Source organism: Pogona vitticeps, chromosome 4 (genome assembly GCF_051106095.1).
Source record: "Pogona vitticeps strain Pit_001003342236 chromosome 4, PviZW2.1, whole genome shotgun sequence".
NCBI lineage: Eukaryota > Metazoa > Chordata > Lepidosauria > Squamata > Agamidae > Pogona > Pogona vitticeps.
In genome coordinates this window covers 3,330,675-3,354,782 of record NC_135786.1, presented here as the reverse complement: position 1 = coordinate 3,354,782, position 24,108 = coordinate 3,330,675, and the positions used below count along the sequence as shown (strand labels likewise).

The 24,108-nt window shown below is 44.7% G+C and overlaps 1 protein-coding gene across 4 annotated transcripts in view; it reads left to right on the top strand.

The window, feature by feature from the left end:
- The first annotated feature begins 5,330 nt into the window (after positions 1-5,330).
- The window catches only part of TPX2 (TPX2 microtubule nucleation factor), a 46,102-nt gene continuing 27,324 nt past the window's right edge, over positions 5,331-24,108 (top strand). For 2 of the 4 annotated variants that reach the window (XM_020807864.3, XM_020807863.3), the window contains exons 1-2: positions 5,332-5,483; positions 19,850-20,020. In XM_020807864.3, the coding sequence (XP_020663523.3) occupies positions 19,927-20,020 (94 nt within the window). In that variant the 5' untranslated portion in view covers positions 5,332-5,483; positions 19,850-19,926. Of the gene's footprint in view, positions 5,484-7,687; positions 7,780-19,849; positions 20,021-24,108 lie in introns of all 4 variants that reach the window. The other 2 variants (XM_020807862.3, XM_020807861.3) reach the window with 2 other exon arrangements.

Genomic DNA, 24,108 nt, shown 5'->3' with positions numbered 1-24,108 from the left:
GCTCCGGCTCGAGCCGGTGCCGCACATGCGCACCTCGGACATGTGGGGGGGAAAGAGGCTTCGAGGTCCGACCGTCGGTAGTGCGCATGCGAAAAAACATAACGGGGCCGCGTTGGAGACGCTCGCCCACGGAATTAATGCGGTTGCGCACTGAGAAGCTGGCAGCCAAAGGCAAGGCACTGGCGCCCCCTTCTGGCTGAGGGTAGGAACCGCTTGGGAAAATGAGACCGGCGGACGTTTGGAAAATTATGGTCAAGAGGGGCAATCATAGTGTGGGCTTTTCCCAGTATAATTTAACCCCAAAGGAGACTTAACAACGTGTAAGATCAGGGTCAATTTTATATTAAGCCGCCTTGGGTTCGGCAGGAGATAAAAGCACTAAAACAAATCACGTTTGCAGAATTGGTAGCTGTAATTGCTTCCCATGCATGCTATGCTGAGAATTGAGGGAGCATAAAGCGGAAGGTGGAATCCCCAGCACAAAAGCAGCGTGAGCATCCATTCCATCCACGCACCAGAGTCCGTCTCCGATATAACATTCTTTAGCAAGGGCACATTTCCAAAGCAGCAGAGCTGCAACCTGCCACCAGATCTGATTCCATGTTTACTGAGCACTCATACCCACTGGATACAGTGGTCCTTCCAAATGTATACATCCCGTATATATTCCACTCCATAGGATTAGGCCTCTTTCAGTCTTGAGAGACAATGGCAACGTGCTCTGAATAGAGATGTCTTAGAACAGCGTCCAGTGTGGCTGAGGCTGCCAGTTCGGGAGTGACACCATCCCTTCCACACTGGAGACAAACACCATCCGTCCCCTGACCAGCTCCCTGGTTTTGCTGCTTTCGGGACGGCCTCTTGGCCTCGGCCTGCTGGACTCCATAATCTGTGGCAGTTAGAGGTGTCACAAAATAAAGGTTGGGAAACCGCACTGCAAAGCAGGATAAATATTTATTACAAAAAAATTAATTTTCCTTAAATTTGACATATGTTAAGGTGAGCTCCTTCATACACAAGGAGTTCATCCAGAGTTAAGCTCATACAGAACTTGTGTTATAATGAGGAAAACAGTGTGGCGTCGTGGGTTTGAATCTTAGAGTGGGAGATCCAGGTTAACACCCAGACTCAGCCGATGGAGAACTCACCGGGTGATTTGGGTCCGGTGACGCTTAAACTCAGCCTGACCTATTTAGCACAGGGTTGTGGCGATAACATGGAGTAGAAGAGAGGCAGGATACAAGTAATAAATAAGTTAAGAGGTTTGGGAAAAGTATAGGACTTGGTGGAAATCACAGTAATGCTGGGAAAACAGGAAGGCCGAACAGCAGAAGGACTGTTGTAATAAAGGAATCCGTGGCGCTGAGTTCACAAGACCTTAAGAGGGCTGTTAAGAGAGGCAGCTTTCAGAGGTCACAAATTCATAAGGACTCTGTCATGTTGGAAGTAACTTCATGGCATATAACATTACATGGCTGCGTCTGCTGTGCTTCAGAGTTGTGATGCTTCCAGTTATAGCGAGTGTGATTGGCAGATTTAATGATCAGACATAGAATGGAAAGGGTTTTTTTTGGGGGGGGGGGAACTGAAGCAGCAAAGAAACAACTAGATAAGCAGCAGGATAGACGATCCAGCTGCTGAAGAGACATTAGGAAGTTGTTGGTACCTTCATAACTGCACAGTTTTGCTCAAGAAGCACTTGACTGCTTCTTGAGCAAAATTTAAAAAAATAAAATAGCTGGCTGACCTGCTAGCCCTCATTAACGCAATGTTAATCAGTGAGTCAGGTGGGGAGCCAATATTGGCTTTTATTTATTTATTTATTTATTTGATTTATATCCCGCTCATCTGGTAAATCTATACCACTCTGAGCGGCTATATGGCAATAATGATCCTGTTTCGGAAAAAGAAAACTTTTCCTCTGACTCTCCCTTCGTTCCCCATATACAGTTGGACATCACGAGATCACATCACTTCTCTTGGACAATAAATTACAGGCTGCCTGGATTACTGCAGTGTGCTCTACGTGGGGCTGGCCTTGAAAACAGTTCAGAGAGAGAATGGCTGCATCTAAGCATGCAGCTACTTTGGAAAATACTTTGCAATTTGATCTGGAGTTCTGGAGTTGGCATGGGTGAATTCAAAATATTTTTCAGTGATTCACAAAACATAAAGGACAATATGAATCAACCCTCACACACACACACCCTCTGCCGTGGGCTTCTAAGTTTTTCTAACCACTCCAAATGGTGCTTTGCCTGTGTAATTGTTTCATTGTACAAAAGATTCAGGGTGTGTGACTTGCGGTGGTTTTCTGGCGATATGCAGATGATATTATTTTACTGTCAAAAAGCAGCAATAACTTGAAATGACTCAAGATGAAGTTGAAAGAAGCAAGTGTAGAAGCAAGACTGCAGTTGAATACTTAAAAAGACACAAATCACATCTATTAAAGAATTACAGTGCATTACTTTAATGCTGACAATGAAAACGTTGAAATTGTTAAAAAGATTTTGTAGACTGCAACCAAGAACTCAGAAAAAGACTGAGACCTGGAAGGCCACCAGGACAGAATTTTCCCCAACTGTTAGGAAGTGACACTAGAGACACACATTCATCTGTTTATGTGATATTCCTGATATGCTGTTTGAATGTCAAAGCTGGGCAGTGGAGAAAACCAACAGGAAAATATTTAATTCACTTGAAATCTGATGTTAGAGAAGAGCTTTAAAGAGAATAGAGGCTGCCAGAAAGAAAAAAAATAAGTAGGTTCTACAGATCAAACAACCCCTGCCTTGCTAAAGAAGCATGCTCCCCCCCCCCCCGAGATTCGTCTGGCCCCCTCGCTGGGCATTTTCAAAAACCAACTCAAGACCTGGTTATATAGACAGGCCTTCCCTCCAGACACTATGTAATTCTCTTTATCTTTATCTAGAGTATTCTGCTTTTGTGTTAATGCTGGAATCTGTTATTTCATATTAATTGTTTTTATTACGTGTTTTGTGTGTATACTCACTGCTTTCCATTACAGCCAGGTGTCATTTCTTCAGTGTTGTCACATGAAAAGGTATACTAAAATATTTAAGACAGGTGAAGGGGTGTACTCACTTCTGTGATATACTGTAATACGTATTGAGGCCACAAAATATTTACCCACAATGTACATGGTTGTGAAGAGGGATACATGAGACGTGCATTATTAACGTTAGTGTTTACAACAAATACAAAAGTATTGTGACATCTTAAAAAAGAACATTCAGTGTGTCTGAAGAAGTGGCTTGCAATGCTCACACAAAAGCGAATAATTTTGGTTTGCCTTTTTATTCCAGGTTCAAAATTCTGATAAGATGAATATCCTGGCAAGAGGTTGTTGTTGTTTAGTAGTTAAGTTGTGTCCGTGTGTGTATATTTTGTTGTATTCTGTGTGTGTGTATTTTGCATGCGAAGGGAACAGGGGAGCATGTGAGTGGCTTCCTTCCCTTCCTGCATTAAATCGGATTTCTAACAAGTTTGTGTGACTTTGTGATAGCATCGCTGATGCTTCATTATGCCCTTAGCACCCTAACAATGGGGTTTCTCCCCATATCTTGACAACCTGGACCCTTAGTTTGCTGTTGACTCTGACTTGTTCAGTCCACGGCTTGTCATGCCATCCAAACTTGCAATCATGTCTTGACTGTGGCTTTTTTATCCAGCTCACCACCCCAAAAGATGACCAAGGAACAGGCAGGAGATAGACAAACCAGATCTGGGGGAGACAAGCCCCAGTTTGTGAGGTCTTCCATTGAGAAATGTATGGTTAAAGCAACAAGCCAAAGTTAAAATAAACCATGGCTTGCTCTGATGTGCAAACATGTCCCTTTGAAATGGACCCCTTTGGTTGCTTTTGTTGTTGTTTAGTCGTTAAGTCGTGTCTGACTCTTCGTGATCCCATGGACCAGAGGACGCCAGGCCCTCCTGTCTTCCACTGCCTCTCCTGGAGTTGGGTCAAAGTCATGCTGGTCGCTTCGCTGACCGTGTCCAGCCATCTCATCCTCTGTCGTCCCCTTCTCCTCTTGCCTTCATACTTTCCCTACATCAGAATCTTTTTCAGGGAGTCTTCTCTTCTCATGAGATGGCCAAAGGATTGGAGCTTCAGTTTCTGGATCTGTCCTTCCAGGAAGCACTCAGGGTTGATTTCCTTCAGAATGGATAAGTTTGTTCTCTGGCAAGACGTAAAGGACTTAGGTTAGGCTTTATTTATTTATTGATTGATTGATTGATTGATTGATTGATTGATTGATTGATTGATTGATTTGATTTATATACCACCCCTCTGGCAACCCAGGCCACTCTGGGCGGTGTTACATAGCATAAAACAGGGTATGAAACGAAACAGTAGAATAACAAGCCAAAGTATAAATCAGCCAATATAAAATTAAACAAGATAAAAATAATATCCATGAGCATTCACCTAAAAGAAAAAAGATGGCAGGACTGAACAATGAGCTGAATCAGGATAAAGAGTATCTCTGACTTGCTGAGGCCATGAATTCCAAGGAAGGAAAACGGCGATTCTGCTGAAATCAGTTTGGGGGAAGAAAACCCTTTTGTGGCTCCATAGGCACAGGAAGAAGCGGGTTTTTATTTCATAAAAATGAATCGAAAGCCAGATGCTTATTCTGCCTAGGGAGCCACAAAGCCCTAGTCCCTGTTTAGATCTCTAGGGGTGCCCTGGAATGAATGGATGCAGCCCATTTCAGGATTGGATTTCTGTCTGTTATAGTTACAAAAAAACAATCCAGGCCACAATACGGGGGGGGGGGGGGGTAAAAAGCACAAGGAATAGGAAAACAGCAGCCTTTCCCTTAGGCTCTGCCTCGTTTCCAGGATACTTTGGCGGGATAAGTGAAAGCTCTGTTTCGGCCTTTGATTCCCAGAACCCCCAAACTAGCAAGACCTATAGCCGGGCATTATGGGAGCTGTAGTCCGCGCCATCCATAGGGCCAGGCCTGAATTGAAAGAACCCCGAAGGGGGACTGGCTGGCTGGCAGGCGCACGCGCGCCACCCTCTCTGGGCGTGGTCGTTTATTCTCAGGGTTCTTTCCAGGCTGGCCTCTTCCTTCCGCCTCTCTGCCAAACTACGCCTCCCAGGATCCCTTGCGGCCCGCTGAGCGAGGGCCTCTGGGAGGGGAAAAAAGAGTCTCGCTCCGTAAACGTTGTTTCCTCCAGGAGGGGGAGGCGTGGCCGGGTGGTTCACGCCTTGGCGCCCCGCCCTTCCCTCCCTCCCCCCCCGTGGTTCTCCGCCTTCTGACCAATCGGCGCGCCTGAGGGGGGCGGTCCGGCGGGCGGTGATTGGTTGGTTTGGATTTGAGGGAGAAATTTGAAAAAATCCCAACGGTGGTGAGTCGGGGCGTCGAGGCGGCCGGCCGTGAGGGAGGTGCGGGGTCCGGGAAAGCGCGCGGTGGCGGACGCGGGCCTCTCCTTTCCCCTCGGGGAGTTCGGTGAGTATGTGTGGGAGAGAAGGAATCGGGTCCTCCTCAGGTTTGGAATTGGGGGGGGGGGAAGAGGCGGTTCTCCCCTCGGTCCGGCGGCCTCTTATTTCCCCCCCCCCTCAGAATTACTCCTCAGCGCCGGGTGGGGGAAGGGCAGCTTCCTGGGGGGGATCACAGAAATCGTCCACACACAGACACACACAAGCAGCACCTTTTAATTAGGGAGGCCCCCCACAAAGATTAATTAAAGAAGCTTGGGGGAGGCTTCACACACCCACACACACCGTCAACGCTAGGCTCAAAAATGTCCGTGTGGGGACCCTAATATTTCCCCTCCCTCACAAAAAAGAGGAAATAATTCCTCTCACCGAGCAGGCCCGCCCCCCCCAAAGCCGCGTTTTTCAGGCCCGGGGTTCCGAGCAGCGGGGGAGGGGAGGGCTCCCCCCTTGTGTGTGTGTGTTGTGTGTTCGTTCAGTTACCGGCCGCCTTCCCGCTGAGGAGAAGGCCCTCAAGGGGGGAGGTAGTAACCATGAGGCCACGGAGGGAAAGGCAGGCCTGGCGGGCGGGTCGGTCGCTGGGCGGCCCGGGCTGAAAACCGAGGGGAAAAAGGCTCGGCCGAAGCCAAAGAAGGGGAGGAAGGGACGGGGGAAGGCAGCAGAGGCCCGGTTGAGAAGGGCTTGGTGCCTTTTTACAGACCCGGCCAGTTTGCAAGGGTGTTTACATACGTATATGTTACCGGGCAAGCTCTAGAATACAGTATATATCTTGCGGCGAGGAACACAGGCTGAGACGCAACAGCTGAACCAAAGGTCCGATTTTATTTGAATGCTAAAGCAAGAAAAGGTCAGCCCCCCCCCCACCTTAAAGGAAGAGGAAAAAGGCCCCGAGGACATCGGGTACCCATGTTTCATAATGATCACAAACAAAGAGCAATCAAGTACAACATTTCTATGGGTCATCTGAACCCTAAGTTTGGATCCACTGGGCCAAAGGCGCCCACTACGTAAAGTCATTGGCTACAAGCAAATATCCATACTGTGCCCCCAAGAAAGCAGACCACCGAAGAATTTATGCCTTTGAATTGTGGTGCTGGAGGAGACTTGAGAGTCCCCTGGACTGCAAGGAGAACAAACCTTTCAATTCTAAAGGAAATCAACCCTGAGTGCTCACTGGAAGGACAGATCCTGAAGCTGAGGCTCCAGTACTTTGGCCATCTAATGAGAAGAAAAGACTCCCTGGAAAAGACCCTGATGTTGGGAAAGTGTGATGGCAAGAGGAGAAGGGGGAAGACCGAGGATGAGATGGCTGGACAGTGTCTGCGAAGCAACCAACATGAACTTGACAGAACTCCCGGAGGCAGTAGAAGATAGGAGGGCCTGGCGTGCTCTGGTCCATGGGGTCACGAAGAGCCGGACATGACTAAACGAAACGAAACGCCCCCATGTCTACTTGACCTGTGGGGTCAGGATGCACCAGGACGCCTGGAGAGGAGAGTTTCGATTTCCTTATCTATTGATATGTTTATGTATGTTTCTTCCTGGGCCCTGGATGTATGGCCTTCAAGAATTGTAATTTACTGAAAAGTGTGAAAATGCTGATTGCTGTTTTCCTCCTCCTTACATTCTGATAGTGGCCATCTGCACCATTTGTTACCTGAAGATTGGCATCTTTGAGGCAGAAGAAAGTGTTATTTTGTTATTCTAGATGGGGCATAAATACTATCTGTGTGAGATGTGAATGGTTGGGGTTTAGTACTGTATTGCAAGGCATGTGAGGCCTGGTATTTCTCAAACATTGTGTCAGGTTTAAAACATGGCTTCTTCAGTGTCTGAAATTATTTCTGAAATTGTATAATCTTCTCCCCCTGGTATCATATATATGTGTGCATATATGCATACATACCCACACGTAGGTACATATGCACATACATATACATAACCTTTTTACCCCAAAATAAGATCTAACCTGAAAATAAGCCCTAGTCTGCTTTTTCAGGATGCTGGTAATATAAGCCCTACCTCAAAAATAAGCCCCAGTTAAGTGAAACCCCACCCTCCGCCCTGGTGCAGCCACCAGAAGATGACATGACTGTATTTGAATAAATGTAGATTGTTGTACATGGAAAACAATAAAACATCCCTTGAAAATAAGCCCTACTGTGTTACACATAAACACACACATGCAAATAAAACAACTTTATGTATTTATTACAGGCTTTTCTGCCTTGCTTTTTGGGACCCACATCTGCACCCAGGGCCAGCTGTTCATCCGTTTGCCAGGACAGGCCCTGTCATTCTTAAAGGAGGTTTGAGGCTTTGCATGTCTTGGTGTTCTGTGACAGTCATTTATATGTCTTTCTTCGACTTCTCAGTGGGACTGGCCGTACATTGTTTTTGTTTTTCTGTCGGTGGTCAGGTGGAGGCATAGGATTAGCCTTCAGCGTCTTTTGGGCCCATACACGGCTTGTGACCTAATCAGTGAGGTCACCAGTGATACCACAAAGCTTGGTAGCCTTGAAGTGGGGGGAGAGGAAAGACTTGATGGAAAGAGGGACATTTTGCATGTATGCCTACACTCACCCTGCCTTTGCAGAGGTTGCATTTTGCTCTGAATCTCCTGGGACTTGTAATTAGCTTTGGCCACAAAGAAATTAAACATCTCCAGATTTTTGGAAAAGTCAGCCAGTCTTGTTAGTTATGGAAATGTTCATCTCTTGTGTGTGTTCTAAACATTATTTTTAAAAGAGAGAAATTACACTGATGAGGCTTCGGGCACAGTTCTCAATGAGGAGGTAAGCCTGCGACTGGGCCATACTCCATTTGTTCTGCAAACACATTGTTACCGGCCAAATCTGAATTGAGATTAGACCAGTACTGGGTTCGAGTTCTCTGGCAAGGATCACAGGCTAAGACACAAGACAGCTGAACAAGCCAATTTTATTAAAGTACAAAAATTCAGCTGGGCCTCCCATCTTAAAAGCAGAGGGAGACCCAGAATAAAGAGTGAGCCTATGTTTTATAATAGTTACAGACAAAGAGCCATAAAGAGAAGTATTACGATTGGTGCCTTGAACCCATACCTTTCAATCCTGCCTGTTATTGGCCAAAGATATTTTGTAAATTCATTCTATTGGTCCCCTTTGAATCTCTCATCTAGTACCTCGTGTCCCTACCCCAAAAAGAGTCAACGTGTCTACTCTGAGCATGTCTGGATTTCCCTTATCTCCAGTCGCATGTTTATGTAACTCTTGTCTGTCTTCCTGGGCCTTGATATATGGCCTTCAAAAGAAGCAATTCTCCTCAATGTGTTAAACTCAAGATGACTGTAGCTTCCTCCCCCCCTCATTCCGATGGGCCATCTATCTCCTGAATTGTCTTCATAACAACCCTTGTTGATGTAATTCAGTCTCTAATTGTTATTGGAAACGAACCCCAAATACTCTCTTCTTGGAGACATTATCTGCTTTGACATGCAAGAATGTGAAATGCTAGGTGTAACTCTTTCTGGCCCAAAGGTCAGGAGTTCCCGGGTTGAATTAAAGGCACCCAGAAAAGAGATATACATACACATATAGATATAAATGTATACTAAAATAATCAATAAATGCAAGGATTAAATCATAGTACATTACAAAATAGCATAATCAATGCAGGAAATAGTTATTCAAAGTACTCTGCTTGTGTTACATTATAATTCAATAAGGGCTTGGTCTCAACTACAAGGGCATTATAACAGAAAATGTAATCTTTTGTTAGAGTTCTGTTACAAAGGTTACAAGGTATTTTGATTTCAGACTACATAACCCATACAATGCTTAAGACTCATCACAGAAAAATCTATTATTGAAAATATACATCAACCATTAACTATGAATAAGAATGAAACATAAAAGAATAAAGCATAATATTGCTTGTTAAAATAAGGTTTCATCTTGGCCCACTCACAACATGCTCACATAATCTCTCAACACAGAGAACAGAGTTGAGATAGCATTGCCATTTGAGGACTGACGTTTTCGTTTTCTGCATGCAATTGCAATTTAATCAGCCACAGGCAAACCAGAAGCAGGTGTACTACTTTGATGGGAACTGTGTTGTAGAACCCAGTTTTACTCCTGTTTACTTGGAGGTATGTTTGACTGTGTTCAGTGAGGTTTACAGGCAACTAAATATGCTTAAAACTCTGCAATTCTGTGCATTTCCATTCTGTTCCTTTCTGTTAAAGCACAAATCCAGTTAAGCTCAATAGGACTTGTCCCCAGCTCTGGTGTAAGACTGCCTGCCTTAGAGATAACAATATGTTAGCTATGCATATTTAAACAGATGGTGATTTCCATAGGGAAAACATTACTATGTACATTGAACAACAGAAGTTACTTTTAATTTTTTTATTTTATTTTAAAAACATATTTCTGCTTTGTATAAAATAATATTCATGGATTACTTGTCCTGAATCTTTACGTGCTTGTAAAACAAAGCAAAATCTTTTTCTAAGATGGTTGACTGTCTGAAGCTATGCTTAGTTTGTCACAGAACGTGTGCGTGTTGTTGATGAGACAATATACAGTATGGAAATAGCACACTTCTATACTGCATTGTATCTTTGCTGTGGTGGGCTGGTCTGAATTTCTTGTTCCAGGGAAGCCAGAAATTATGAAGCCAAATGTAAAAGGAGAATCATCCTTTGAGGGCAATCATCAGTGCTACTGGAATGTGAACAAGGCTTAAAGAAATTGATATTGAAGGTAGCATGCAGTCTCGGAAAATGAGTGTTGTTATAGGTGTTCAGATTTCACTTCACTTCAACCTACTCCTTACCAAGGTGGATAAAAATCAATCATTTAAAAAAATTTAATTGATTTAAATCAACTCAACCCTGTTCCTTACTTCCAGTGTTCAGAGCTTTGTGCTTGTGTAGGCCAAACCTGATTATTCTTACCCAGCAGTAAGGTGTCAGCCACTTTATTGACACTCCCCTGGAGTCCAGAAGCACAAATAACTGAAGGTGTCAAAGGAAAAAAAATAAGGTGTGCAGAATTGGGAGGTGGGGAGGGGAATCAGCACCTGAAATTCATGCTGGCTGGCATAAAAACATAGCATAGGAGTGAGAAATTCTACATAGGGAGCTAAATGTGTTTGTGTTCCTTGAGACAAACTGTGCAACAGTGTGTCACCTGAAAGTTGTTTGCTCTCTAAGAAACAGAGGAGCAAAACAGTATGTTTTTCTCTTCAGTAAGACAAAATGCTCCCGTTTATGCACTGATTTTCTCATGCAGTTCAAAGCATCACATAAGATCCACTGCAGTGAAGGAGGACTGTCCCCCCCCCCCGTGTAACACGCCCTGATGTGTGATGCATACAGATAGGAAGTATCAGCCTCCTTGCTAGCAGGATTTGCAGTACAGATCCCTTTTCTTTAGTTCGTCTAGAAGAGTCAGTCATGAACCACCAAGTTTCAGCTGTGGTCATAGACCTATTATAGTTAAGGCTAGTGCACCACCCACGCACATTCCTAAAGATATCTCATCTGGCCATGGTGATACAAGCCAATGTGTTCTGACAGTATAAATAAGATGTTCTAGTCAGGGCTGCCTGTCAAGATTGAAGAAGGAAAGAAAGTTAACAATTGGGAGTATCTAGCCCCTTAACTGTATGTATAATATACTGTATGTTGTGTAAGAGAATAGAGATACACCTAATTGGAAGGAACAGGGTGCTTCAGACATAGGAGGAGGACTTGGAAATTTTAGAATTCCCCAGCCAGCACAATCAGTGGACATTCTGGTGCGGTTGTAATTCAGTGAGCTATACGTAGTCCTAAAAAGTAGCCAAGTTCAAGCAAAACATGGGGAATGCTGCACATAAGACAAATCTGTGTTCTTTGGTATGATAGTTTTACATAAAGTGAGATGGCCTTAGGAGCAGAGTGATCTGCGTGTTGTCTAAGGATCTAGTAGGGAAGATGCTACAGACCATAGTTTAGGCATTAGATTAATAATGGAGATTTTTTATGGCCTTCTTGGTTTACAAACAAAACAATAGCCGTCCAGGCTGAATTAACACCTGAAAAGCCTGCTGTCTGCATCATCTTCTCCATTACATATTTCTATAAGATGCAGATTGCTGTGATCTAATCATGAGTCTTCCTCTCCAGCTTTTTGTAATATCATCATGCCCGATTAAGAGTCCCCCCCCCCATCTGAAAGCTTATCTAGAGCACTGGTTCTTAACCTTGGGTTACTCAGGAGTTTTGGACTGCAACTCCCAGAAGCCTTACCACCAGCTGTCCTGACTGGGGTTTCTGGGAGTTGCAGTTCAAAAGCATCTGAGAAACAAAGGTTAAGAACCACTGATCTAGAGCACTGGTTCTTAACCTTGGGTTACTCAGGAGTTTTGGACTGCAACTCCCAGAAGCCTTCACCACCAGCTGTCCTGACTGGGGTTTCTGGGAGTTGCAGTTCAAAAACATCTGAGTAACAAAGGTTAAGAACCACTGATCTAGAGAATTTAGTGCGTGGCCAGGTCTTTGGCTGTGAGGAGTTGATGAGAATGTTGCAAGGATATTGGTCAGTCATTTCCCCTTGTGTTCTTCCCTGTGCTGTATGAATCTCTGGGGCCTGCTATCCTGAAGAACAGCTGTTGGAGCCTTGGGTGGGTTTTGTGGCTCTCCTCTGCACGGAGTTCAACACATCAACCTTGATCCTCTTCTATCCCTTTAACACCTATTTTTAACTTGTTCCATCTTGATGTCTCCTGGAGTGTGTGCAGCCTGAATTACAGGGCATGCGATGTCAGGGGCGTTTATTTTTGGGCTGCTGGGAAGGGAGACACGGATCTTGGGATGGGGTGGGAAGCTCAGAAGCCTGGGAAATACTGGCACAGCTTTTATCTCATTTGACTGACCCTGTTCCGCAAATGGATCTCTTGCAACATCAAGCATGATGGATAAGCAGAATTAACTAGGGATTATGTTGCAAATCCAGCAAGACTCCCAAGCTGGCAAATAAAGCTTGCATCTTGCCTTTCTGATCTGGGGCTTCCCAGATGTTTTTGCTACACGCTATACATAGCTCTGCATTGGAAGTGTTTGTTAGGGTAGGTGGGAAGTGACCTTTCTTGGCATCCAAGAGGCAATTAGAGCAGCTCTGACACTCGTTTGACTCAATTGAATTCAATTCCTTAGGATGAAGAAAGGTTAGAATGGGCCAGACACCTGGGAATATGTGATAAGGCTGAGGTTCAGCAGCAAAAAATAAGCCAGAGTATACTTGAACAGCATGCACTGGGTTTAATTCCAAGTGACCTAGCAACTCAGGCTACCTGACAAACCGTATCTCCCCAAATGAGCCTTCCCTGTGCTTATGGTCCTCCCAGGATGTCCTCCTCTCGGTTCCATTGCCAGTGCAGAAGCAGTTGATGAGAACACAAGGGAGGGTCTTCTCTGTGGCAACTCCCAGGTTATGGAATGCTCTCCCTCAGGAGGTCAGGTTGGTCCCCTCCTTTTTATCCTTCTGCTGACAGCTGAAGATGCACCTTTTCAGGCAGGTTTTTAACAGTCATGACTGAGTCGCTTAGTGCTATTTTTAAAATAGTTTTTAATGTTTTCTGAGTTTTTAGTCATAGAAAAGTGAAATTGGAAGGGGCCTACAAGGCTGTCATGTCCAATACCCTGCACAAGGCAGGAATACAATCAAGGCATATCTGCCAGGTGATCATCCAAGTTTTATCTTGAATTCCTCCAGTGTTGGAGCACTCACCAACTCCCGAGGTAACTGGTTCCACTGTCGTACTGCTCTAACAGTTAAGACGTTTTTCCTGATATTCAAACAAAATCTGGCTTCCTTTAACTTGAGCACATTGTTGTGTGTCCTGCACTCTGGGGTGATCGAGAACAGATCTTGCCAGTCTATATCACAGCCCTTCAAATATTTGAAAGGTGCTATCATATTTCTCCTCAGTCTTCTTTTCTCAGGGCTAAACATGCCCATTTCTTTCAGCCTTTCCTCATAAGGCTTGGTTTCCAGCCCCCTGATCATCTTTGTTGCCCTCCTCTGAACTTGTTCCAATTTGTCAGCATCCTTCCTGAAGTGTGTCCAGAACTGGACACAACACTCAAGGTGAAGCCTAATCAGTGATGAATAGAGGGGGACTAGCACCTTGTGGGATACAGTGGTGCCCCGCTAGATGCTTACCCTGGTAAACGACGAAATCGCTTGACGATGACTTTTTTGCGATCGCAAAACAATGGTTCCTATGGGGAAAATCCGCTTTACGTTGATTAGGTCCCTGCTTCGCGAACCGTTTGTTGATGATCTTCTCTGTCAGAAGTTAACCGTACAGTAGTTTTGGATTCACGTGTCATAAGAAACAATGGTCTGTTGCAACCTCCTGTCTTGGCATTTGCGCCGTTATGATGATTCTGGCCAAAGGTGTGATATATAGTCACTGTAAATAAGGAATACAGTGGCCAGAAAGGGGCTATTCCCAAGAAATAGCTTAGTTAGTTTGTCTAAGCTTGTTGGCAAAATTAAATGGGAACAAGAAAGGAGAGCCAAAATACTGTGGCACTTTAAAGACCAACACATTTATTTCAGTGTGAGCTTTTGTGGTTAGCAGACCAAAAAGTGAATGAGCATCTGATGCTATGGGGGGAGATTGTTGGGGCCTGGAATGTTGCTGCAAGGGGAGATGGGGACAGACTGGCACTGAGGTCTTCAGCAGGTTTGGTCCCCCTCCCTGTATTTGCGTTGTGTAGTCTATGGTTTGTTAGCAGTTGTTGGAGATTGTGGAGCTGTCTGCAAGCAATTACCGTATTGGCCTGCCACCAAGGGCTTAGAAGAGTAATACGGTCACCTTCTTTGGAAACTATGGACAGTGAAATGCCTGTGTTAATTAGTTCACACAAAAGAGAAAATGTGTGTGCGATGGTTTCATTGGTTACAGCTACTTTACAGCTACAAGGAAAGGTAGGCAGGGGGTTATTCTATCTCTGCTTGTATCTTGGATCACCAGAGATCTCGGCGGGGGTGGTGGTTGGGTACAAATCAGGATCTTTTAACTGTTGTAGTGGATTTTATTTATTTATTTATATATATACAGTATATTTATTTATATATTTATACCTCCCTCTCCCCTGTTTTATTCTATCTTTTAATTTATGCAAATTATCAATTGTGATGTGGTTTGTTATATGTTTATTTTTTAACTGCATGTTGTAAGCCGCCTAGAGTGGTCACAATGGACTAGATAGGCGGGGTATAAATGAAATAAATAAATAAAATACAATATGTTTTTATCACAGGCAGGCTTACAGGTACTTTTGTTCATGCACCAGCTATTCATTGATGGCATTGTGTTAATGCTAATTATGGGAATGAGGTGAGGAGGAGGAGGAAATCCTCAAGGGACTGAAATATTTTATATAAATAAATAATATTAATTGCATTATTGGGTTGTTCATTTTGAGTCTTTCATTTAGAAGAATCAGATTTGTTTTTACTATTCTTGCACAAGCTCCTACTGAGCTTGCATGCTTTTTGCAAGCCCAGTCTAACCTTCCTTCTTGTTTACCACAAGGTTAATGTTTTCTATTTTCAGCTTATTCTTGCCAGCTGGTGACAGATAGAAGGGAAAAAGAGAGAGCGAGAGAGATAATGATGGTCCAGCAGTTGCATTTCCATCTCTGCTGCTTGGTATATTTGAAATGACCTCAATAAAACCTACAGAACTCCTGTGTCAGTAATCTCACAAACATTTTCAGCTTCACATGCATAGATTTTATTCCATTTTTTGTTCATATTATGTTAGTTTAAACCAGAAGTGGACCAACATCAATTTTACCTTAACATTTCCCCTGTTAACCTTCAAACTTTCTAGACATTTTTCTTGTTTGGAATTGGAAGCCCTTTTTTAAACTTACAAAAAGCATTCTTAATATCTAGGCTGAGACAGTCTACCTGCTGGTCATTGGGAAATGACTTTACAGCGTGTAGATTGTGCTGTACGGAAAAGATGCAGAGCCCTTAGGAAGTGTGGTGGAGTGGACTTGGTCAAATGAGTGTCTCTCCCGTACACAATAAGATTCCCTTTAAAAAAAAAAAAAAAGACATTCCTTCATTTTTAGTTTACTACTTTAAAGTCTTGAATTACACAGGGATTTTCTTGGTTTGAGCTGAGGCTTGAATACCTAATCGTTTATGTACCCAAGGGAAGGAGGTCCTTAAGGCAAATGACTCGCATCGTGTTGGGGGCAAGGGCAGTGTGGGCTAGCCCTTAGGGTTCCACAATAATACACAGGTGTGGTATAGACTGAGAAGGAACGAGAACTGCCACACTGTGATGGAGGGCTGGGTAGTATTTGATCAAGTCCAGCCTGGGTAGAGTTCGTCTTCCATTGTGATTAAACGGGTTTATTGCCCCACCCCCAAGATTGTGCCTACTATGCTGAACAGAGGTGGTGCAGAGGTTGCATCTTAGATTAGAAGTCAAACGTAGTGAGTGCCTTTCCTGCAAAAATGAGAAGATGATGCAGACCTGCTCTTTCCATGATGAAAGAGTCAAGCAAAGCCCAGGAAAAAGCTTGCCATGCCCAGCTGTGTAAGGCAATATCCAATGAAACTTGTGGTGGCAGCTTCTTTTAGAAGAGTCTACTGTCTGTCAGTCTGAATGATTTGGACTTTGGAGACAGCTGTATAAGGGATGGTCCAGGGGATGCTTGGAACTCCCATTTCATTCCAAGGTTCTGCTAAACAGGTCAAGGAGGAGCTTTTTAGACTGGACTGATTTTTATGGAGTGGGAATGTGAAACAACATCTTCAGGAGGTTCAGAATGACTGGGAAGCCACGAGGTGCATTCTTGTCATAGACGGAGAATTGGTCTGTGATCTGCCACCTCTCTTTCTCTGAGTGGCCGCTGGCTGAGCCTGGGACCTTCCCTCTGGCTTGTGTATTTGAGAAAGAGAGAGCAGTGATCTGCTAGCTATTTACATGGCTCACTCTACTTGTAGCACTTTGAGAAAGCTGTTGTTGGCTTTTCCTTTTGGCAATTAGTTTGGCATCAGCTGTGGCATTAATGATTGAGTTTGAAGGCTAAGCTGTTTGTAGAATAAAATTGCCATTTGGCAAATGGGTGTGCTAATGAAATTGAAAGGTGAGAATACCTCCTGATTCTACAAGCTGTATTTGACATGAATAGAGAGGGCACCCAGGTGGATTGACTGGATCAAGGTTCATAACTGTTGGTTCCAGTAAGAGTTTTTTCTCCAACGCATTCAGAGTACTGACATTTTCTTGTACAGTAGTGCCTCACATGCTGTGAGTGGTGTTTTTATCCCCACTGTCTCCTGAGCACATGGCCTGGGGGTGGGGCCTAGGGGTGGGACTTCCTGCTTTATAAGAGCGTGTCCCAGGACCGTGCGCCGTGTGAAATTCTCAAATTTTGTATCTGGCCTTAATATGGTAAATAGGAAAGCCAATTAGATTTGCATAAGCCGGGGAGTCAGGAAAGTTTTAAGGATCAGATCATACTTTTGCACTATTAAAGAGCAGGCCGGGTAGGTGGGGCTCGTCAGCCATGGAAGGCAGCCCATCTAGGAGAAGGAAAACTCCTATTTCAAACCTCCACTGCCTTGTGGCTATATCCACTCATGGAAAAGGCTTCAGGAGTTAACCTCGAGGCAAAATCCGGAGCTGGAGTCCCGAAGGCAGCATGTGTCCTTCTGCCAACTCCTGCGACATTGCTGGAACCAGTTGTATTGGCTCTTGCCTTTCCATTGGACCATTTCAGCAATGTGGAGAGGGGGGATCTGCTGCTTGGGTAACAGCCTATCCTCCATATTACCTTACCCGGACTTCATGCTCTGGAGAGGACACTCCTCGATTCAGAGCATGCTACCATAGTCTCTCGAGACTGAAGGATGCCTATACTAACTGGAGGGTGAGAAAGTTGTGATACTTTGGCTTCTGGAAGATTACCTTGGAGGGACAACTTATAGCTTAACTTGACTCACAACAGCTGCCATCTCTCTCATAGCACAGTCCTGCTGACCCCAATTGGTGGCTGGAATTCCTCCCTGGATGGTCAGCCGCACCTGAGACTGCAGGAGCCGGCCCTCTGGTCGTCTTGCGTCATGGTTTCTGCAGCTGCGCTCCATGGGCCAGCCTAGGTTCCTCCCATCCTAGGAAGGGCCTGGTGTAACCAAGCTCTTCCATGAGGGTGAGGGAATTCCCTGCTTGTGGATGCAGTGTTCTGCCTCCTGCTGCCTTCTCAGCTCTTGAGAATGAAATGGCCGTCGTCACTCCATTTCAGAGGGAGGCGCTGGAACTGCAGAAGACTAGCTCAGCACCAGCCATTGCTGACATACGATGCCTCCTCCGCCCGCTGGGCAGTTTGACTTGTTGGACTGAGTGGGCGAGAAGAATGCTAGTGACGCACTTTCGGATGGTGTTCCCCCCCCCCCATGAATAGTGTTGACAGAAGTTTGATCCTGATCAAGGAGGTTAAGAAGGGGCCTTATTCCAGCTCTGTTGCTCTGCTCAAGGGCTTCTGCCTTTCCTCTCCTTTTGGGTGCCTTGAGCTCTTGTCCCAAATTTTCTGTCGTTTTGAAGGCCTGCCTTTTCTTATGGTGTCACCCTCCTGCTCCTCTTTACCCAGCCTGTGCTGGACCTCTCTCCCCTCTGGTCGGTGGCAGTGCTCCATGACTTGGCAATGGGAGGGCTGAGAGGTATAAATTAGAGTGGCACCTGCTAATGGTGCTGTAATTTATATCTGGGCTCCCTTCCCAGGTATGAGTGGAGCCAGCTTTGTAAAAGCAAATAAACTGGCAGTAATCTAAATCTCAGTTGACGAAAGAGGTCACACACTCGCTGTCTGTTTTTAGAGAAGCCCCCACTGGGATCTCTGGGAGCTAGCTGAATCCAGCGACTTGCCTGGCTTCAGCATGCCAGTAGTACGAAACAGTAGTACACGGGAGAGATGGGGGCATGCTCCCAAGTCCGGTGTGTTTCACAGGATCTGCTTCACCACCAGATGATCCGTGTTTATGGTTCTAGGTCTGTGTTACTCAGCTTTTCATATCTGATGTCCCATCTATCTTTCTACCAAGAAGCGTGTGACCCACCCTGACACCCTGCACCCCACCGTAGCCTCCCAAGTTTCATTGCAGCACTTTTGGGAAAGCGGTTCAAGGATCTCTGAAAGATTGCTGCCAGCAGCATTATGATTTAAGGTCAGAGGGTAAATGGCGCGGCTAAAAAAGAATCTTGTAAATAAATAAATAAATGACAGGTCAGAAGTTGGTGGCATAAGCACATTATATGACATGTATATTAAAACTAAGAAATGGAAGAGGAACAGAAACCTAACGAATAACCCTTGACAAGAAGTGAGTGGTAGCCCTGGATTAAAGGACATGCCAGTGTTTCAGTGTTAGAAGGTCACAGACAGAAAACTGTAACTAGTGGGGTCCGTAGACGATGGCCTGTAACCTGTGCAATTGAGTTACAGGTGGCATATATTCCAGTGACTGAGAAACAATATTTTAGATGCCCCCGCAATCTTGTCTTGCAGTATGCATGCTATTCCTGTTGTAGTTTGGGTTCTTTGGCGCTTTTTTCATGGACCCAGGTATGGACTGAAAAATATGGACATTTCTTAAGATGAAAAATCCTGTTCTCTTGATCTCTTAATGGTCTCCCTAGTTTGTTTTGATCTGAGGTCGATCTCTTCCTGCCCTGCCTATCTCTCAGTGACCCAAGTAAGTCATTAAACTTCCCAAAGTTGTTACGGAGATGGATCCAAGGACCAGAAGCACCTGTCCTCTCTCTGCATGAGGGGTGGGGGGACCTTATTGCATCATAATTGGGCCAAGCACTCCATTTGGCCCGCCTGACCCACATTTTTACAATAAATGATGCGTGTTGTGGCTGTATTTATGTTAGGTGCTTTGTTTGTAACTTGAAAAGTAACGGTTTGCATTTGAGTATACATATACAGTCCTACACCACAATAGAACACTTAACAGAGATATTAGCTGAATGGAAAGAGCGTACGCATAGAAATATTATGCAGTGACATTATTTCCCCCCACTCACCCACACACAACTTTTTTCAAACCATGGTTCCATGTACTTGCTGTTGAACATTTTAGGGTTCACCCATCCTTCTTGGCCTCTTTTCTGGCAGCACTGGTTGCAAAATTGTGATCACCTTGGTTTCACACCTGGGATGATGGTGACTTAACAGTGTCGCTGTGCAAAGTGGACTTGAGTCTGACATCCATTAGGAGTTAATTAAAAACAAATTGCACAACTTAAGTTGAATCTCACAAATTTGAATTACTTCCCACACTGTAAAATCTCATAAATTTTGCTTCTCAGGTATCCGTTCCAAGGCGGCTGGAAAAAGGCCTGCTCCAGCAGAGGAGGAGAAGGAGGAGGAGCCAGCGCTTTGAAAAATGGCTGAGGACACCTACTTCTACGATGTCCCTGAGCCTGTAAACTTTAAAGACATGAATGAGGAGGAAATTACTGCCATTGATGCTTGGTTTGGTAGGTATTGCCATTTTCTCCTTGCTGCTTGTTTCTCAAGGAAGATTTATCCTTCAGGCCAGGGAACTGTGCAGAATTGGATTGTGTTTTGAGAAACACTTTCCATCTGAACCCTGCTGGTAAAAAAGTTTGGCAAAGCTGCCACAATGTTCCCCTAACTTGATAGTTTCCTCTTTTGGAGTTGCACAGATTACAAGCACATGGGATTTTTAGAAAGACAGGAGAACTCAATGGAGGGTGTGTGAGCCGAGAGAATACTTGACTTCTCACTTTTGTTCTCTTAAGCTGGGGAGCCAAGGAGGTTCCAGGATCCCTGAAATACATGATGGTCTCTTTGTGCCATATTTCTTGGTATGCTTCATACGTAGGCATAGCTCCCGGGGGAAATAGATGATGGCACATTGGCTGGGGGGCCCAGCTTGCTTTTAAGGTGCAAAAAGCCTTGGAAGACTCAATTGACTGCCAGTGCTGGGTTTTAGGTGGAGATACCTTAGGGGAGCTCCTTCATGGATTGCTGCCTTGTCGTGGCGAAGGGGCTTGAGTAACTCAGAGAAGCTATGGGCTATGCCGTGCAGGGACACCCAAGACGGACAGGACATAGTGGAGAGTTCCGACTAAACGCAATCCACCTGGAGTAGGAAATGGCAAGCCACTCCAGTATCTTTGCCAAGAACGCCCCATGATCAGAAACAAAAGGCTAAAAGATATGACGCTGGAAGATGGGCCCCTCAGGTCGGAAGGCGTCCAACATGCTACTGAGGAAGAGTGGAGGACAAGTACAAGTAGCTCCAGTGCTAATGAAGTGGTTGGGCCAAAGCCGAAAGGACGCTCAGCTGTGGACGTGCCTGGAAGTGAAAGGAAAATCCAATGCTGCAAAGAAAAATACTGCATAGGAACCTGGAATGTAAGATCTATGAACGTTGGGAAGCTGGAGGTGGTCAAACAGGAGATGGCAAGAATAAACATCGACATCCTGGGCATCAGTGAACTAAAATGGACAGGAATGGGCGAATTCAGCTCAGATGATTATCATATCTACTATTGTGGGCAAGAATCCCGTAGAAGGAATGGAGTAGCCCTCATAGTCAACAAAAGAGTGGGAAAAGCTGTAATGGGATACAATCTCAAAAATGATAGAATGATGTCAATACGAATGCAAGGCAGACCATTCAACATCACAATAATCCAAGTTTATGCACCAACCAGCATTGCTGAGGAGACTGAAATTGAACAATTCTATGAAGATTTACAACACCTTCTAGAACTGACACCAAAGAAAGATGTTCTTCTCATTCTAGGGGACTGGAATGCTAAAGTAGGGAGCCAAGAGATAAAAGGAACAACAGGGAAGTTTGGCCTTGGAGTTCAGAACGAAGCAGGACAAAGGCTAATAGAGTTTTGTCAAGAGAATAAGCTGGTCATCACAAACACTCTTTTCCAACAACACAAGAGGCGACTCTATACATGGAAATCACCAGATGGGCAATATCGAAATCAGATTGATTATATTCTCTGCAGCCAAAGATGGAGAAGCTCTATACAGTCAGCAAAAACAAGACCTGGAGCTGACTGCGGTTCTGATCATCAGCTTCTCATAGCAAAATTCAAGCTTAGACTGAAGAGATTAGGAAAAACCACTGGGCCACTCAGGTATAATCTAAACCAAATCCCTTATGAATACACAGTGGAAGTAAAGAACAGATTTAAGGAACTAGATTTGGTGAACAGAGTGCCTGAAGAACTTTGGATAGAGGCTCGTAACATTGTCCAGGAGGCAGCAACGAAAACCATCCCAAAGAAAAGGAAATGCAAGAAAGCAAAGTGGCTGTCCAACGAGGCCTTAGAAATAGCAGAGAGGAGAAGGGAAGCAAAATGCAAGGGAGATAGGGAAAGTTACAGAAACTTGAATGCAGACTTCCGAAGAATAGCAAGGAGAGACAAGAGGGCCTTCTTAAATGAACAATGCAAAGAAATAGAGGAAGATAACAGAAAAGGAAAGACCAGAGATCTGTTCAGGAAAATTGGACATATTAGAGGAACATTTTGCGCAAAGATGAACATGATAAAAGACAAAAATGGAAGGGACCTAACAGAAGCAGAAGACGTCAAGAAGAGGTGGCAAGAATACACAGAGGAATTATATCAGAAAGATTTGGATATCCCGGACAACCCAGACAATGTAGTTGCTGACCTTGAGCCAGACATCCTGGAGAGCGAAGTCAAGTGGGCCTTAGAAAGCCTGACTAACAACAAGGCCAGTGGAGGTGATGGCATTCCAGTTGAACTATTTAAAATCTTGAAAGATGATGCTGTTAAGGTGCTACATTCAATATGCCAGCAAGTTTGGAAAACTCAACAGTGGCCAGAGGATTGGAAAAGATCAGTCTACATCCCAATCCCAAAGAAAGGCAGTGCCAAAGAATGCTCCAACTACCGTACAATTGCACTCATTTCGCACGCTAGCAAGGTTATGCTCAAAATCCTACAAGGTAGGCTTCAGCAGTATGTGGACCGAGAACTCCCAGAAGTACAAGCTGGGTTCCGAAGAGGCAGAGGAACTCGAGACCAAATTGCTAACTTGCGCTGGATTATGGAGAAAGCCAGAGAGTTCCAGAAAAATATCTACTTCTGCTTCATTGACTATGCGAAAGCCTTTGACTGTGTGGACCACAGCAAACTATGGCAAGTTCTTAAAGAAATGGGAGTGCCTGACCACTTTATCTGTCTCCTGAGAAACCTATATGTGGGACAGGAAGCAACAGTTAGAACTGGTCATGGAACAACTGAGTGGTTCAAAATTGGGAAAGGAGTACGGCAAGGCTGTATATTGTCCCCCAGCTTATTTAACTTGTATGCAGAATACATCATGCGGAAGGCTGGACTGGAGGAATCCCAAGCTGGAATTAAGATTGCCGGAAGAAATATCAACAACCTCCGATATGCAGATGATACCACTCTGATGGCAGAAAGTGAGGAGGAATTAAAGAACCTTGTAATGAGAGTGAAAGAGGAGAGTGCAAAAAACGGTCTGAAACTCAACATCAAAAAAACTAAGATCATGGCCACTGGTCCCATCACCTCCTGGGAAATAGAAGGGGAAGATATGGAGGCAGTGACAGATTTTACTTTCTTGGGCTCCATGATCACTGCAGATGGAGACAGCAGCCCTGAAATTAAAAGGCGCCTTCTTCTTGGGAGGAAAGCGATGACAAATCTTGACAGCATCTTGAAAAGCAGAGACATCACCTTGCCAACAAAAGTCCGAATAGTCAAAGCTATGGTTTTTCCTGTCGTGATGTATGGAAGTGAGAGCTGGACCATAAAGAAAGCAGACCGCCGAAGAATTGATGCCTTTGAATTGTGGTGCTGGAGGAGGCTCTTGAGAATCCCCTGGACTGCAAGGAGAACAAACCTATCAGTTCTAAAGGAAATCAACCCTGAATGCTCACTTGAAGGACAGATCCTGAAGCTGAGGCTCCAGTACTTTGGCCATCTCATGAGAAGAAAAGAGTCCTTGGAAAAAACCTTGATGTTAGGAAGGTGTGATGGCAAGAGGAGAAGGGGACGACCGAGGATGAGATGGCTGGACAGTGTCTGCGAAGCAACCAACATGAACCTGACACAACTCCGGGAGGCAGTAGAAGACAGGAGGGCCTGGCGTACTCTGGTCCATGGGGTCACGAAGAGTCGGACACGACTAAACGACTAAACACACACCTTAGGGGAGAGCAGGGCACACCTGGCCTTTTCCATGTGAAGCCAGTCTGGGAGAAGGTCAGGGAGGCGTCCAAACATCCCTTGCAACCCTTTCCTCAAAGGCTTCCACATTTTGAGTGGTAAGATCTTAAGCGGGTTCTAGCTAGACCTGCAGATTTATTTATTTTCCCCCTTCTGCTGTCAGGTGCTGATTTTGATGGTGTCAGAACTGGGGGGAAATTTTGCTTTTCCAAGCTCTGGAGAGAAGCAACCTTAATCTTTGCTTGCTGCAGTAAAGGTGTGCAAAATCTCGGCAAAAGAAGCCAATGTTGTCACCGGTTATTTTAGAAAAAAGAAGGTCTATAAAAATGCTGCCACAACACTGGCCCAAC